This window comes from Grus americana, chromosome 1 (assembly GCF_028858705.1).
Source record: "Grus americana isolate bGruAme1 chromosome 1, bGruAme1.mat, whole genome shotgun sequence".
Taxonomy (NCBI): Eukaryota; Metazoa; Chordata; class Aves; order Gruiformes; family Gruidae; genus Grus; species Grus americana.
In genome coordinates, this window is record NC_072852.1 from 25944076 (window position 1) to 25961664 (window position 17589).

The following is a 17589-nucleotide window of genomic DNA, read 5'->3' on the forward strand; positions in this document are numbered from 1 at the left end:
GAGTTTGACATACCAGGGTGAGACAGGAAGGCAGGATGTTGATCAGATGCCTCCTCACCTGACTTTTACTCTCAGTCAGTTAGTATTTTATAATAAGCTTAGAGTGGAGTATTCTGTAAAAATCTATTGAAAATTATGCTAAAAAGTGGTGGGGTTCATGGCAGTACCACATACACTCAAGTTTACGTTTCAGATGTAAATTGTTGTGGTTGTGTGCTTCCAGCTCGTCTCACAGGAGGTAGCTGGACTGCTCAGCACTGGAGAAAGTTAGGCTTGTAACAATTCAAGCTACCTGAGACTTCAACATATTAAAAGGGGAAGGGGGAGAGGTATTGCTTTTTATTACTACTTAAATTAGCTCTTTTGTGTCTTCAAACTTGCTTTTTTGAAGGTCAGTAATTTGAATTTGTTGAAAAGGAGGTGAGGAGGCTTTGCTGCTTTTTTTGTTTGTTTGTTTGTGTTGGTTTTGGGGGGGGGTTTTTTGTTTTTTGGGTTTTTTTGTTGTTGTTGTTTGTTTGATTCTTAGTGTAATGCTCAGATCTGACTGACCAAAGCAGCCAAACTACAGTATGTGGACAGATCCCTAATCACTCAGTCTTGGCCATACATTAAAATAGAGGTAGCTCAATTTGAGGGGTGGATGGGGAAAAAAAAAAAAAAGACAGTATTTGTGAACAGTGAGGAAACAGGTAGACGTGGCTGAGAACAGGGAAGTGTAACAGAGGGAGGTGGGAGTTTTCCCTTTGGACAGCAGCCAGTTAGATCAGCTTAGTTCATCTTGTTAAGCTGGATTTCCCCAGAAAAGTCTTTGGTTTCTCCTGGCTGGCTGCTGAGCTGATTTGGTGTACTGTGCTGTCAGACAGCATGGAGCTGGAGAAAGCTGAGAGCAGGGTATGTGGTTGGTATAGTGACCTGATAGACTGGCTCAGTTGCATCCCCCATTGTAGCATCCATTTCTTGCAGATTACTTCTGTTTAGCGAATCCACAAATGATCATCCTGTTTTTGAGTTCCCCTTAATGTGATCTGATGCACATTTCTCATGTAGTTAATTTTGGTAGAGTTAATGTTATTGTTTGCAGATAACTTTTTGAAACTTTTCTCTGCTTCTGAATAGGTGCTGCAAAGTTGGTAGTAGTCGTAGCAATTTTTTTACTGACGTTTTATGTCATATCTCAAGTGTTTGAAATAAAAATGGATGCAAACTTAGGACACATATTTGGTAAGTGATGACTTTGTTTTCTCTGGACATCTATTAGTATTTACTTGAGCCATAATCAAGAATATCATATTCATTTTGCTTTAAGCTTAACTTACACTCTTACATTTAAGAAGAATTCTGTGGGTTTTTAATGTGCGTACTTGTTATTTTTTTATATATATTATATAATGTATGTATTAAATTATTTTCTATATGAAATATTTACCCTACTCTGTTAATTTCATTCTTTTGCCTGCCAAGTATACAGAATCTTACATGCTTTTTCTGTGTACTGGTAATTCAAGTCTTAGTCTGGAGTTGTAAACTAGGCGACTTGAATGATGTTTCTGGAAATCTGCACTCTGCCTTTCTGCTGCTTAAGCAATTCAAAAATTGTTTTGGGTGGGCTTTTTTGCTTGTACAGGTACAGTACCATGTACAATTGAACATGCAGTAATCAAAACATTTCAGATGTGCCCAGGTTCTACACAGAAAAGGATTAGCAGCTGAGGTGACTTAAAATTCAGAGTGTATGTTTTGAACCAACTTTACCTTTAAAGGGGCTTTTCATTATAAAGAAAACAATTTTAGGTAGTAGGTAGGGTTCATGTTATTTAACTTCAGATTACTACAGTGTGAGCCGACATCTAAACCAGTCACCAGAGGCATCTTTAATAATAATTGAAAAGACACAGGTGTCATTAAGTATTACAGCTGCATTGTAGATATGTGCATGATGTCACTTGTGTCTCTTCCTGTCCCAAGAAAGGGAGTCATGAGTGGTTGGATTCAAATACACCTGAGTTGCAGGCTTCCGCTGTTAGGTGGAAGGACCCTCATCCTGGTGAAGAAAGGAATTCATTTCACTTTAGTGCCCATACCTCCACAGATCCTGGGGGTTTTGTATTACCATGGATCTTTGAGTTAATTAAATAATAATGTCATAAATTAAGGCAGTGCTTCTAAATGTGGTCCCTGACCACTTTCATTCTTCTACCATGTAAAGGCTAATGTTTTAGATTGGAACATAATAGATGTATTTGATACTTCATTTCAACTAATCTATTTTTATAGGGGTACAGAAAGGTTTTAAATTTATAGGATGTTTTATAGCAGATGACACTTTAATAGTAACATCTTGTAAAATTTTCTTTTTGCCTTTTAGCTAGATCAGCACTGGATGCAGCTGCACGCTGTGAGTGTTCATATGCATGTATTACTGCTGTGACTTGCTTTTCCTAATAACAGAAAGACTGTTGAATTTTCATAGTTAAGAAGGTCTTAATTACACTTTAAATGCAATCAGGAACTAATTTTCTTTTCCTGATTTTCCTAAATTTCTGGTAAAGTCTGTTTTTTGCCAGCACTTCACTTGTAGTTTTGTCTTGTGGCTTTTGATGACAGTGCCAGAGCAAGCAGCGGGGTAAGAACAAGAAATAGAATAATGAGATACTGCAGGAACCTAAAGTATTTTAAGCTGCTATGAAACTGCAGATGAGATACCCTTTGTCTTTGTTCTTTTCCTTGAATTCCTTCAGAAAACTAACTAATATTTCTCTGTTAGCCTACCTCTGGTGTTGTCTCTAAAATTATGTTTTATTTCCTTTTGAAAGCTACAAAACCTCCAAGATACAAATGTGGGATCTCGAAAGCTTGTCCTGAAAAGCATTTTGCATTCAAAATGGCAAGTGGAGCAGCAAATGTAGTTGGACCTAAAATTTGTGTAGAAGATAATGTGTAAGTATTTTTTACCTCTAAGTTACGCACACATAATCAGTAGTTTAAATAATTCTGGTTTGTTTTGCCAATGGTTTGACTACGTGAAAAAATTATATTGCATTATAACTTAATCTCTGATGAAGCACACTTAATACGCTGCAGCAAATGCAGAAATGTATGCTATTTTAATACATGCAAAATAGCTTACACTTTATTTCAGGTTTACAGATTTAAGGATTAGTTAGACTTTGTCAAGTCAGATGCAAACTTGCCTTCAAGTAACTTGTTCTTGTGCCTCTAATAGTAATTCAGTGAACAATTGTATTGTTAAGTAATTACTCTTGATATTTCTAGTTGAATGTCATCAGCTAAAACTGTGCTGTGGAATTGTCCTGCAAGTCATCTTTTAAACTATTTCCATAATACCAATGTCAGAATATATTTTCCACCTTAAAGAATGACTTCAAAAGGAAAAAATATTATTTTAATGATCAGGAGTTATTTAATTGTGCTGATGGTAACTAAAGTTAATAAATTTAAAATAATCGTGAAATGAGGAAAGGAACTGCTTGAAACAGTTTGATTTTGAGTTTGTCCTGTATTTCTAATGCTGTATTTTTAACACAGTATTATCAGTAATACTATGCCTAGAGTATGAAAGTGAATACCTTTCAGTAATCCCCATAATGGGAATATTACTATTTATTTTTAGACTCTCTGTTTCTTTGCTCGTAGGTTGTTCCTGCTCATTGTCACCTAGAGTGTGCAGCTTCATGTAACATAAGCTATCCACTCATGTGTTACATGTCAGAAAAGACATGTTAGCGTTGTCAGATTTTTTTTTAATATCAGCCGCACTGATATCAGCCTTTGCCTTCCATTTGCATTTCAACTACTCTAGTTTAGCTGTTTCTCAGCCCACGCTATGCTAGTACAGAGTGATTCAGAGAGCACGTGCAGCAGTCACTGCTAATTAATTCTACAGCAAATGGCAACTTTACCGTGACCAACGTAACCCCCATGTACTATAGTAAATAGGATAATTAATCTGTAATGGAATAAAAAGTACTGGTTTACATTTTCCATCGCTTTACTGTCTAAAGTAACACTGTAAGATTAATCTTACATGAACTTAGGGAAGACTGTATTTTTAGCATTGACTCTAGCAATTAAGATGTAGTGAAGTTGAAATGGGAGCTTTTTTTTTTTCCCTGACAACTAAACATGTGCAGCATCTTCACTTTGTGTTATTAGTAGAAACACAAGCACCATTCAAATATCAAGCCATTCTTCTGTGAGGCTGACTTAGCTCAGCTTGCTCACTTGTGTAGGAGTGCGTTTGCAGCGGAGCATCACGGTATGGTCGGGGAGCACGTGCAAAGCGAGCAGGAGCTTGCTGTTGACACGTACTAACTAGAAGCTGCTAAGTTCTGCTTTCCATTCTTATCGTTGATATGCTTCATGACCTTGGACAGTCTTATCTAATCTCTCTGCATGGTAGTTTTGTTGACGTTACAAAACTTGCCAGCTTCTCATTCTGGTTGCTAGGAAGCTTAATACCTGTGAAGACTTAAGGTGATTCACTGATTAAAAGTTATGGGAGCACAAATAATATTTTAACTTTGGGATTGTAGGATTTGATTTTTTTTTTATTTTTTAAATGTCTTGCTTACTGATTAATAAGAAATTGTTCCTGTCAAAAAAAAAAAATCCTCCACTGGATATTTCACTGAAGAAAGTAATGAAACGAAAGTAGTTGCTGGAAAGAAATCTTGTGTTCTGTTAATACTAGTGCACATGGTAGTGCACAGCTAGTGGAGTCTTAAGTCCACTTTTCCTTGGCAAAAATCTTTCTGAATTCCTTCTGAGGAGGACTTGTAATGTCTGTTTAAAGGTCCATCAGAAAATGTGATTAATTTTATATGATCTCCTGCTTTGCTCATAAGACATTTGATTTCTCTTTCAAAAGCTCCCATAACTTGATTGTAAATTGTTGGAAGAATTCTAAAACTGATGAACGGCTGCCCTCCTGTGAGAAGACTGTCGCATTACAGCCTGTAGTCTTTCTGACAGTGTAAAGTAGTATCTCAGAGTTCTGAAAGAACCTATTTCTTCTTCAGTAGTTTTTTTTAGTGATATTTTGTGAACTCACTCCTGCAAAATGCTTTTTGTCTGATTAGTTTGTATTCTTCATACTTCCAAGACAAGGAAGCAGGGACAAGTTTTCATAACTTGTCAATGGTATTTACAATTTAGGTTTTTGCTGTGTATTAAACCTAAGGATTTAATGTATTAAATTTTGTTTATGAGAGTACTAAATGTGCTGAAATATTTCAGAATGCATTTAATTTCTTAATTTTTATTGTTAGTTATGTAGATATTTTGGTGTGAAACAGGAATTTTGCTCTGTAGAAGTTCAGTTATAGCCTTGTTCTCCTATATTGGAAAGACGTAGTACAAATTAGGAAAAAAATTCTACTGTAGTCATGGTCAAAATACTAAATATTGCAGTTACTACTTAATGGGTTTAGAAGAAGGGGTGATATTGCTATATTTCTTTACCAGCAACCTACATCTGCAGCCCCTTCCTAGAGCAAGCTAGGGAGGTTAAAGAAATCCTGATCAGGATGGAATTAAAGCACCTGTTAGAATGTGTTTGTAATTAATGAGATATATGCACCTATATGCTTCTGCTGAGGTGCTTTCTTGAATCTCACCTGTAGACTTCTTCATTATCTTAATTTATGTAAGTTTCAACCCTTACTCCTGTTTCTCTAACTCTTTTACTCCTGGCTTCAAAATGTTAATGCTGGGATATTTGGGGCCTGGAGGCAGAACAGAGATTGTTACACAATCTCTGCCAGTGATTGCCAGTGAAAAGAGATGAGGAGGTCTCTAAGCTTCCTCTCACTGGAGTGGTACACCCATCATGGTCCAAGACAGCGCAGCAGCCTAGCTAACAGTCTTGATGTTCCCGTTAGCTCTTGTTTACAGCTCTGAAGGGCTTCCATTTCACAACATGTCTATACTTTCCAGCTCCTTTGCCAGTCTGAGTTTGGCCAAATAATTGCTGTCATAGATTATGACTATTTTGTTGGGATGTGTAACTGTACTACAAGATTATATTCAACTTTTGTTTCAAGTCCCATCTGTGTATGAACTATTTTTCTTGGATTTAGGTTTCCTATTATAGGTACAAGTAGCTAACTGCTTTGACTTTCTTGTTTCTTTTTGTGGTGCTGCAATATTAAATACCTCGGTTCAGTTAGCTTTTAAACTCATTAACACATTTTTGTTCATCATGTGCTTACAAAAAAGCTTAAACTGTTGGTTACATGACTGTGTTAAGCTCCTCAAATTATTCATTGTTTCAGGTTCTTTAACTGCAAGGAATTTTCTTAAATACATTAATAGTACTTTATTTTTTGTGACATTTTTAATATACACACATACTTTGGAACCAAGATGATTAAGCAATCAAATGAAATGGATACAACTGAGGATATTTGATCTATTATTGTTCTTAATTCAGTGGTGACATAAGAGCACATAGATTAGTTCAAGGAGATTTTGCTTCATTTAAGTACTCGTGAAGATGTGGTCTTTCAGCTATCTCTTAAATTTGATCCTATTTAAAAACCAGAAATATTTAACATCAGAAAATTGTCCTATTAAAAATAAATGTGTTTATTTTGTTTCAGTTTAATGAGTGGAGTTAAAAATAATGTCGGCAGAGGAATAAATGTGGCCTTGGTCAATGGTAAGTGACGTTTTACATGAGCAGATTGTCTTCATTTTCAAATTGTTTCTGAAATTCAAAGTGAAATACTAAGGAATGGTGAAAGGCAAGCAGGAGGAGAAAAGGAAGTATTCAGCATATTTATACTGAGATAATGTCAGATCTTGGCACTTCTACTTTTTTTTAGAAAGTAGAAAAACTAAGTGCATTTTTGTTTCTAAAACCGTGTAGCAAAAATAATCATGTGGAGTGCTGTGGTGACTATCTCGGTGATAGATAAATTCCTAACATACATATAAAATGGAAAGAGACACAAGATGCATGCTACTTCTTTTGACTTGGTGTGTTGCCAGCACTAATAAAACTTTGTAGACTAAATTCTTCTGTTGCCCTTTTTTCAGTGAAACTTGTCTTTCCATGTAGTAGGAGAATTGTTAAACCAGCTCATTGTTTCCTAACTTGAAATCAGTATATTCAATTAGTCCATATCTATAGATCTTGTCTCAAAATACGTCATGTTATGGAATTGTGTTCAAGATTCTTGACTTTCATTAAAACCAAACAAATTTACCTGTGTCTCGCCTTGAAAGTTGAACTGAACATCAGTGCTGGCAAATTTGTCCTTAATGTGTAGGAAACAATTCCTTGTAGCACTGAGATAGCACTTTGTCATTTCACTGCAATATAAATTCATGTTATTTTTTGATTGTACTCAGGTTTATGTCATCTAAAGCATGACTTGAACAATAGTCACTTAATCTTATTTCGCCCTCCTAAATTGTCTCAATCTGTTCAAACCCAAAATACCTACCTTTGTATTAGATAGCTGCCAGTCTTTCTGCCTGTCTTCCAAACTTTAAATGAATGTTTATATTGAGAAGAAAATTCTGCCTTCCATTAAATACTGCCTTGGTAGACAGCATAGTTTAAAAAAAATATATATATAAAAAAGAGCTAATGAGATCATTACATTGTCCACCTTCTTCTATTTCTTCTGGATTTTTAAATTGACTAAGAATTTCCAGTCTATTTCCAGTGTAATTTTAATCTTTTACTTTCCATGTGGCACTAAAGACAACCTATAGCTGTGCTGTCTATTTTTGCAAAAACAACTTAAAAAAAAAAAGGGCAAATATTTGATGTGACTTCTCTTTACTGGTTTTAGAGGATGTGGGCTCTCTGTTGTTGAAGTAAAATCAGAAGTTTGCATCTTCTCTTTCTTTTTCCTCTTGCCTTTTCCTGCACCTTTTCACAAACTACTATGCTGTTTAAGGAGAAATCTTCATAAAAGATGAGTTACATAGTAATTAATTTATATGGTGTCTTCTGCAGCACTTTCTTTGAAAGAGTCATTAAGAGGATTTGTATATGTTGTCTGTAAAATAATTTTGGCTATATTTGACACCAAATATTTCTTTTTTTCTCCAGGTAAAACAGGAGAACCATTAGACACTAAATTCTTTGACATGTGGGGAGGAGGTAGGTGCAGTTACCGTAGCTGGTTAGAGAGAAACAACTTAAAGACCCTTTTTTCTTCTTTTTTTTTTCTCCCTTCTCTAGGCTCCATTTGTTGTGATGGTTTAAGGTGATAGTTAAAGGAGTGCTTCACCTTTACCTTGTAATTGCGAGGAGTATGCAACTTTAAAGAAACACAAATAGTCGAGGGGGGAGGGGAATGGTATGGTTAATCAAACACACTTGTTCTCCCCAGTAGCTCGCATTAGTTGTTGTGTCTTTACACAATATGGATGAAACTCTATTTATAAAATGAGGGAGTTCTCTGATGCATTTTATCTTTCTCCCACTTTTAATAAATTTTTATAAATTTATAAGTATACTTACAAATATTCTTAAAAGGAATGTCTTTGCAGGAAGGAATTGCAGGTGTTTAAATATAGAATGGTTGCCCTCTTACTAAACAGTTTTATGTTGTCTCTCTTTTCAGATGTGGCACCATTTATTGAATTTCTGAAGTCCATCCAGGATGGAACGATAGTGTTAATGGGAACATACGATGATGGTGCAACCAAGTATGTCATTGATTTATACAGTAAATATTGCTTAAACTTGTAATTGTTTTGTACTAAAAAACCTACATTCTTTATTACACAATCATTTCTGATAAAGTTTTGTTTTTTCAGGATGATGGATTTGAAACTATGCTTTCAGTTTATTAGTTTTATAATGCTGTGATTTAGGGACCACTAGGATCAGATTAAAACTAGCCAGGTGTAATGGGTTCTGTATATATTCACAGAGAGGAGTGTTAGGTGCATACTTCTGTGATCCTCACGACAGAGAAACAAGAAATCAGATGTTATATCAGACCCTTTAGCAGAAATATCCCAAATGCCGTTTGAAAATCTGAAAAGGCTAGGGATAAATAGTTGACTAATTAGCAATTGCTGTATCAGTACACATAGGTGGGGTTTTTGATGTGGGGTGTTTTGGTTTGGTTTTTTTTTCTTTTTCTGAGAGAAGATGGGGATGCAACAAGACGACAGTGAAGGGCATATGGTAAGTCCAACAAAGTATTTAGTCATAGCTGTGAAGAATATACTTTTTGTCAGACATTGGGTGTGTATATATACATATATATATATATTTTTTTTTTTTAACCATACCCTTATTCTCCCTGGCTCCTAAAGACCCTGTAGGTTTCTAGCCACTCTCCTTGAATTTTGCTGAGGATATGTAATCTTTTTGGAGATACGCTGGTTTTTCTGTTGCGTATAGCTTGTTCTGTCTTATCCTAGTAAATTCAGATACATCCAGACATAGGAACATACTGTGAGAACATAACCTGGTGGAAATTGGTCTGTTCCACTAAGCACTTTTCTTGGATCAACTCAAAGACAGAGCTTGGTTACACGGGTGCAGAGACCATTCCTGATGGGCCTTGCCTGTATCCTTCCTTTTGAAGTCTGAGAGGTTACTAGTGTGTGCCTCATGCTTGTTGGCCTCAGTGTTTGAAACTGTGCCACCCTAAAGCTGTTCAATTTACTAGCGTAGACATAGCGTAAGAGGTTTCAGTTCTCTTTAAACTTGTCTTCCAACCTTCCCAACTTTGGTCAGCTTTAATACATACTCGAAATTACTGTAGAATTTATATTGTAATCTACTCCTCACTTAAGTCATCCTATCCAAAGGATTGGTTTTCATAGTGAAAATTAACTTTTTTTTTTCCCTCCTTTTCCTCTATTAGTTTAATAATAACTGTTTCCTAATGTGTTCTGTACATTTTTTTTTCTCTTTTGGTTCAATTTGTTATCCACAACTTGTCTGTATTTTTGATATAGGACCAGCTTTGCTATGACAAAATCCTGACTTCAGTGTGCAATATTTGCAGTAAATGGTTACGTGTGTGTACATTCACTGCCTTTAGGAGAAGAAAACAATTTAATGTTTCTTTATGCCAAGGCTGGATCTCCTGTCTGTTGTTTTGTGACTTTTCTTCTCTTTGCTCTTTTCCCTTTCTTCTTTGAGGTTTCAGATAATAAGTACAGTTAGTTTGTTTCAATAGTCATGTCACAGGTGATGTTTTTGAAAGCTGGTATGCAGATACGCTGTCAGCTAAACAAGAAGGTGAATTTGGCCCATTCATGCTGACAGCCAGGAATGACTGCTTATTAGTGATATTACATAATTAGCCAAAACCTTACCACTGGTGGTTGATGGTAATCATAAATGCCAGTTCTTGAAAACAATTCAGTGTGAAGAACCAACATGTTTAAAAGATAAAATATTTTCCTTTTGATTTTTTTTAAAATATAAGCTGCCCTAATGCTCTAGAAAATTGGAGCATGGGTTGTGCAAATAACCTCCAAAGTACTTAATAATTTTCATAATTTTATCTAAAGTGAGTCATACAACTATATCTCAGTAAGTAGTAATAATCAGAAGTTGTGTGTGGTGTTTAGTAATCCGGCAAATATAGTAACTGAAAGGAAGAAATAAAGAGCTGTTATTTGGAGGTTTTGGAATGATAACTTATCATCTTCTGTTTTCCCTTCAACACTAAAATTATCCTACTTGGACCTACAGGCACTGAGCCATGCTGTGGGGCAGCATTCTGCATTTTGAATTAATTGACCCAAGCAGACAAGAACTTCTTTCATATATTTCAGTCATTCTCCTAATCCAAAATAGCTTTTACTTTATCTAGACTTCAGCTTGAGCTTGCAAACAATGTTTACTTTAAAGGTCGACTTTTTTAGTTGCATGGAATATTGCGAACATGACTTGAGATGTATGTATAAATTTTCACAGGAGAGGGTTCTTGGCTTTTGTTGGTGTACTGATAGGTTTGTACGCTGTTCTTTGAGATTATAAGATTAAAGAGCAGTGCTTATTAGATCAGGTGACTTCAGAACTAGCCTTATTTGATTTTTGAAAGATAGATCTTGCCCAATATTGACTGACTTAAACTATATTTAATGAGATTAAAGCTGAATGGTCCATTGAACAAGGAAAGCTCTAGGGGCATGTATTTTATTCACATACTGAACTCTGTTTTGTTCAAGGCTTAATGAGGAAGCACGGAAACTGATCGCTGAATTAGGAAGCACATCTATTACTAACCTTGGCTTTAGAGACAACTGGGTCTTCTGCGGTGGAAAAGGAATTAAGACTAAAAGCCCATTTGAACAGGTCTGTGATTCTGTAACTTACTGGAATTTAGCAGCTCACATTAATAAAGGCATAGCATGTTTTGTAAATACCATGCATTTGTTCGAGATGGCTATCTGTTGTAGTAGTGGCACACAGTGCTATTTTCATATTTATTCCTTGATTAGCCTCCTCCGTTTAAATGTACAAAATAAGATTCTTTGGTGATTAACAAATAAGAAAAAATCTTTATGGGGTAGATCTTAGTATCCCAATAACTAGATTATTTATCTTCTTAATGAATCAAATTAAACTGAAAAATTTAAAACTTACTGTCTAACGCTTGTATTTGAGATGCACTAACAATGGTAGACCTCTGATAAATAAGTGGTAGTTACGGTGTTGGTGTTCCCTGCTGTTCACTTTGCTCTTCTGGCTAAAATTATTGCTGCCGTAGCAAAATTTGTGAAATATAATACGTTCCCATACTTTAGCTGTTAAAATTCAACATATGTCATTGTTGCCTTTAGTTACCTGTAAAGGTAGTTTTGTACTAGGAGAGTAAGGAAGGTGTGTTCTCTTTTGCCAGCTTTGCGAGGGAGTGGGAACTGGTGCAGGAGCAGTGGCAAACTCTTGGAGGCAGTAATGTCTTACCTGACTGCAGATGGTTGCTTGGTGGAAATATAAACCCTTATTTAAAAAAAAAAAAAACCACAAAAACAAACCAAAAACCAAACAACAAAATGAACATTCACCATTAAATAATGTTCTTAAAGTTCTGACTATTCATTTACAGTGCCTTATAAATGTAGTATTCTTATTTATTTTTTCTAGTGGTTCATGTTTTAATGCAGTTGGTCTTTTTCTTCCTAAATAAACATCCAAAATAAATTTTAAAAATGCTTTCCCTATACGACTTAACTCTTTTAAGCATACACTTATCTGAGCAAGTTACATTGTGATAAATACTGAGAGATTGTTATATTTGATACAAAGCACAAGAGGCTAATAGTGATGTCTTCTTTGTCTATGGCCTGAAAACAAGTAAATAAAATGTCTTTTAAAGCTGTGAGTTAACGCAACAGGATACATGACTTTACATTAACAGTAGATTGATATTTTCTATTTATAGCATATAAAGAACAACAAGGACACAAACAAGTACGAAGGCTGGCCAGAAGTTGTTGAGATGGAAGGCTGTATCCCTCAGAAGCAAGACTAAATGAAAACAAAAGGAAAGGAGAGCAAATATGGAAGAAAATGCACTTTCTGCTATTAGTAGGGAGAGGGCTATGAAGGAGACTGTACTGTAAATAATATTTTTAAAGCATGCAACCATCTTGTCGGTGTGTGCATGAGCACTGACATTTTGAATATTCAGATTATTTATTGCTAACACACATAGAAATCCTTTCTGTAAATATGTCCAAAATAAAAGAAACATCAAATCATTTCTATGCAGGTTTCTTAAAAGCACAGTATTTAGTTTGCCTGTGGTAAATAGTACCTTGTAGATCAACTGGCTAATGAATTGCATATGCGGATAATAAACAGATCCTGACAAATGTTGTACTGTCCTCTTAACAGCGTAATGTTGCTGTGAGTATGTAACCTTTGTGGAATATTGTAGATTTTAGTGATAAGTTAATAAAGAGCTTTAATTTTTTTTATCCTCTGCCTTTTTAATGGCAGCATCACTTTTTATTAAAGTTGTTTGGTTATTCTAATCCCAAGTGCTCCAGAAATTTATTTTGCAGTCCCCATCAAAACTGAATAATCAGCAAAGGAAGAATATGTGATAGTGTAACAGATATGCCATGAGAAGCGCAATATAAATTATTTTTATTAGGGGAAGAACAAAAGTAAATATCTAAATAGTGTGTGTGATATTTAAAAGCAGCTCGGAGGGATTCGTGCTTAACTTGAAAATAATGTTTACTTTGTAGAAGAGACTTTGCATGCTAAGCAGCAGTACTGTGGCTAGCTTGTTCAGTTTTTATAGCAATTTTCGTACTGCTGCTTAACCATCGATTCTACCTATGGCTGTTCAGCTGTAGTGGCTAGTCACATGGTAAATGTACATAAGGGTATGGCTTCCTCTTCTAGTTCTAACATCAGGAATGAATTTCCTATCACAAAGAGCCTGCTGGAAAGCAGTCTGCCTTCTAGCGAGAGTTGTTTCAGGGTACACAGTTGTGCACCTTTACCACCTATGTTACATCTAATGTGAGCCGAAGCAAGCTGTTCTTACAGGGAGGTGTTAGAGAAAGCATCGTATCTTGGGTTATGCAATGTGTGACATTTAACCTTAACTGACAATGTTTCCTTCATCTTTTTTTTTTAAATGGAAAAAAAATGGACCCAGTTGAAGTGGCTTTATTCTTTAGCTCGTATCAGAGCTGTCAGAAAACATAGCTTTCTTTGGAAACTTCTGTTTCTTTTAAGTAGGGCCAGCTTGAAACTTTGCTGAAGCTAAGTTAGTATGGTGTAACTGATGGTGTTGGTATTCACAAAATAGGGGCTGACAAGGAATTGGGTGTAATCTCTTGGAGCTTTGTTGTGAGTTCTGGTGTAATCTTCAGAAACTTCTAGCCAGTACCATGGGACAAAAGTCACAAAGGATTTTTCAGGGACCCACAGTGCAAGTTGAGCACAGTGGTACTCAAAATACTGTTATTGTTGATGTCTTAGACAAATTTAATTGTGCACTAAAAATTTCAAGCAATATTGGGAATTACTTTGTAAGTCAAATAACCTGTGATACCAGAGTAAGACTGGATTCTGAGGTGTTCTGTATGTTTAACTAGCTTGTTAAATAATGTGGTTTTCCATCAAGTTTAACATAGAGCAGCAATAAATACATCTTATACAGTGAAACTGCTTTTGTTAAATGTTTCAGATTTTCTTATGTAGGACATGTGAAAATCATGTATATTTTTTCATCAAAATAACCTCCCCCATTTCTATCAATTGGAAAATAATTTATATTTCATAACATTAGGCTATTGTGAAAAACTAATTGTGCAAGTCCTGAGAATTTTCACAGCAATACAGTTTTGTTGGTGTATATGCCAGTATTGGTATGCTGCTATCCAAAATAATATCAGAATAATTTTGAAGCTACTTGGGAGGGTCATAAGAGAAGAACATTTCTATGAATTAATAGTTGCCCAGGACTACTCTTGTCTTCATTTTTTTAGTTTTGAATGGCAATGAATATTTCATCTTTCATCAAATTAAAAAGTTCAAATTTCCTCTACAAAATTAAATGGAAAGGAGATAAGACTGGAGGCAGACCTCTTTTAGCCCTTGTATATTTTAAATTTGTGCCTTTTTTCAGCGATCTGAATTAAGTAAATGTATTATGACTCTAACACCTTAAAGTTGCACCTGCCACAAACCTTTTAAACAATAAAATGGTAGGATTATTTTTGTAAGTCCTTAAATCCTTTTATTCTTGTAATTTTGATGGAAATCTTCCCCTCGTTCTCTAACCCATGTGTTATCATATTTAGTAAGACTCTTCAAGTATATAAAACTCATACTGGAGTGGCTGTGCAAATGGGGTCTCCTTGCTCTTATCCATCATCCTGGGCTGTTGACTTGTCACAAGATCCAGTCATGCCCTCTCTTCTGTCTTGTGGGCTAGTTGCAGTATCCTCTTGTTGAGGTAGGCTTTATGATGCTTACTCTTAAGCAAGACTTTCTGATATCTTATGTGTGTTTCCTTTGAGTTGCCACACTCAAAGATTACTTCTCTGGCCTCCCTGGTCTCTCCAACAGCTGGTGGTAGGAAGCGGTCGGTTGCAAAGATGAAGGCATTTTATACAGGCAGCTTCATGTGAAAGTACCTGTGTGTGACAAAGCTCCAGGATGCGTACTTTCCTACATGAGGTGGTGGGAACATTTGCAGCATCATACAGACCTGTTAAGAACAGAGCAGTGAGGGAAGGAAAGAGAAAGATTGTGGGAAATGTTTACCTCAGAAAGTGCAGCCGTGCGAAGAGAGGGGGAGGACACAGGAAGATTGTAACTTCATTTTCCCCAAGAAGCACCCAGCTGGGATCCAAGTCACCTGAAGACTTCATTGCAAACCACAGCTCTCAATTGCTGTACTAGTGTTGCTTTATGCGGATAATAGGAATCTTAAGAAAGACTCTGAAGGGGGTCTCAACCTTGACATGCACTCTGCATCTTTCCTACTGCCTTTCATGATCAAACTTCTTATATTTTCCTCTGGAAACAGCCTTTTACAGCTTTAGTTTCCCAAGTGCTAGTTTGGAAAAAGCTTCCCTTTGCTCGGCACGTTTTGCTTTCCAGATGCATTACTGTGGCACTTGGTTTCCTCAAACATTGACATTACTAAATGCTTGATGCATGTGTAAGGTCTCCTAAATGGGATTTTCTGCAGTGTGAGTGTTTTTCAAGAATGAGTGTATTAGTAAAATATAGGCCAGGTGGATAAATCCAGGCAGAAATAAAGTAATAATACTGCCACTGTACGCGTGGACTGACTTTCCTATGTAAGGAAGGGAAGGGCCATGGTTCCTCCCTAAACTGACTTGGGTCACGGATACCAGGCAAGGGACTCTTTGTTGATGAAATCCTCTTTGTTGTTACGGCTGTAAGGCCATACGCTGGCCTTAATACAAGGGACCTGGCTAAGAAAATTTAAAAAGAAACCTGGAAGGCTGGATGGGATCTTCGAGGACAAAGAAAGAAGGTGCAAGAGCAGCTCTTGGCCTGTTTGGTGATACCATGAGGTGTCAGTAGCTTCTGATGCTGTACTCAACATGAGGGACACTGCTTCTCATCCTCTGAGCAATGTGCCAAAAGGACACAAAAATCTGGGCTCAGCTGCCTCTTGCTGCTGCCTCCCTGCAGGCAAAAAAATGAAGAATGGCTAGAAAGCATGTGCTCTACTTGAGATATTTCATTACATTTCTGATTATCTTAATATTAGTTTAAATCCACTTCCAGTTCCTCCTTGCTGCTCCTGTAGTCAGCCTACAAACAAGATCTAATGCGTCCTTTATAGACTCCGGTTAAAACATGTTCCTCAGATGTCTCTTCCAATGCTTAACTAACCATCTTGATAGGTTTGTCATGTACCATCCAAATCTTCTTTGCTGAAAATTAATGATTACTTCTTTGCAAGTTAAAAATTGATGACTCTCCTCTGGAATGTCTACATTCTTCCTGGCCCTTTCTTTTCCTTTCTAGAGCGTGCAACCCAGTTCCTTTAATCTTGCATTTATCCTTTTAAAATTGCTATAATCTGTAAATCTGTAATCACCCATTCCCTCAAAAAGGTCTGTTCCTTTCTTAGGGTGTTGTCCGTACCAGATATAGCTATAACCTCACTGACATGAAAAAAGGCACTCCCATCTGAGGAGGAATCGTGTCTGCTCTTTGAGCTTGATGGATGGCAGTGGAAGGGAGTGCTATCTTCTGTGGAACATAGTCTGCAAATGTTTTTTTCCTAGCAAATGCTGCAGCAATCTTCTCTGGCTAATTATCTTCCTCAGCCTTGAATATTTCAACATTGTCTTTATCAGTACTGCCTCGCATTCCCAGATCTTGGCAGCTGAATCATCCTTCCCATTGGAAAACCTGGTGGATAATGTCTTGATTTATGGCTTTTATATCTAAGCCCTCATAGATGTCTCAAAAGCAGGTTAAGAAACAATGTAGATAAATATACCTTGTGTTTTGTGGTGTATTAATAAATAAAATCAACATCGTCTGTTATCCTTTGAAGTATGTAGAAATGAAAACTTTCTTTCAGGGCTTTAGAATATATATGGAGAGGGTTAGGGATCAGCATAGAACACTCTAATAGTCTAGCCACATTGTGTACTGTGTAAAATGCACAGAAATCACTCCATCCTCTACGGAAAATTTCTGATCTCTGGAGGCAAAGCAGCTGGTTAATTCTGTTCCTCTTGCTGATCGTGTGCTACAACGCAAGAGGTTTTTAGAGTGGTTTCTTAGCATTGCAATTACGCAATTGCACATCAGCAAATGGAAAAAAAAGAAACACTGAATCCAACTAATATTTCAAGGTTAAGCAGACAGAATTGTGTTACCCCAAATATGGTGTCAGCAGAGAGTACGTACTGTTCTGTATTGCCTTAGTGCTGTTTAGTCCTGAGTGACCCAAAGCAAGGAGGGCATCTTAAAGAGGTTACTTGCAGTTGTAGTGCCATAAAATCATTGATCAATGGAAAATGTGCCAGCCCTGAAGCCCCAACCCTTCTTACTGTACGCAGCTTGCTTGTTTTCCTGAGAGGGCACAATTTTTGCACATTGTGAGGGATCAT

General features: G+C 36.3%; 1 protein-coding gene across 3 annotated transcripts in view; it reads left to right on the forward strand.

The window, feature by feature from the left end:
• The window catches only part of FAM3C (FAM3 metabolism regulating signaling molecule C), a 30640-nt gene extending 16497 nt beyond the window's left edge, over nt 1-14143 (forward strand). For all 3 annotated transcript variants that reach the window (XM_054847590.1, XM_054847599.1, XM_054847607.1), the window contains 8 exons: nt 1117-1221; nt 2366-2395; nt 2814-2937; nt 6621-6679; nt 8087-8137; nt 8604-8688; nt 11182-11308; nt 12399-14143. In XM_054847590.1, coding sequence (XP_054703565.1) covers nt 1117-1221; nt 2366-2395; nt 2814-2937; nt 6621-6679; nt 8087-8137; nt 8604-8688; nt 11182-11308; nt 12399-12488 — 671 coding nt within the window. In that variant the 3' untranslated portion in view covers nt 12489-14143. The remainder of the gene's footprint in view (nt 1-1116; nt 1222-2365; nt 2396-2813; nt 2938-6620; nt 6680-8086; nt 8138-8603; nt 8689-11181; nt 11309-12398) is intronic.
• Nucleotides 14144-17589: the final 3446 nt, after the last annotated feature.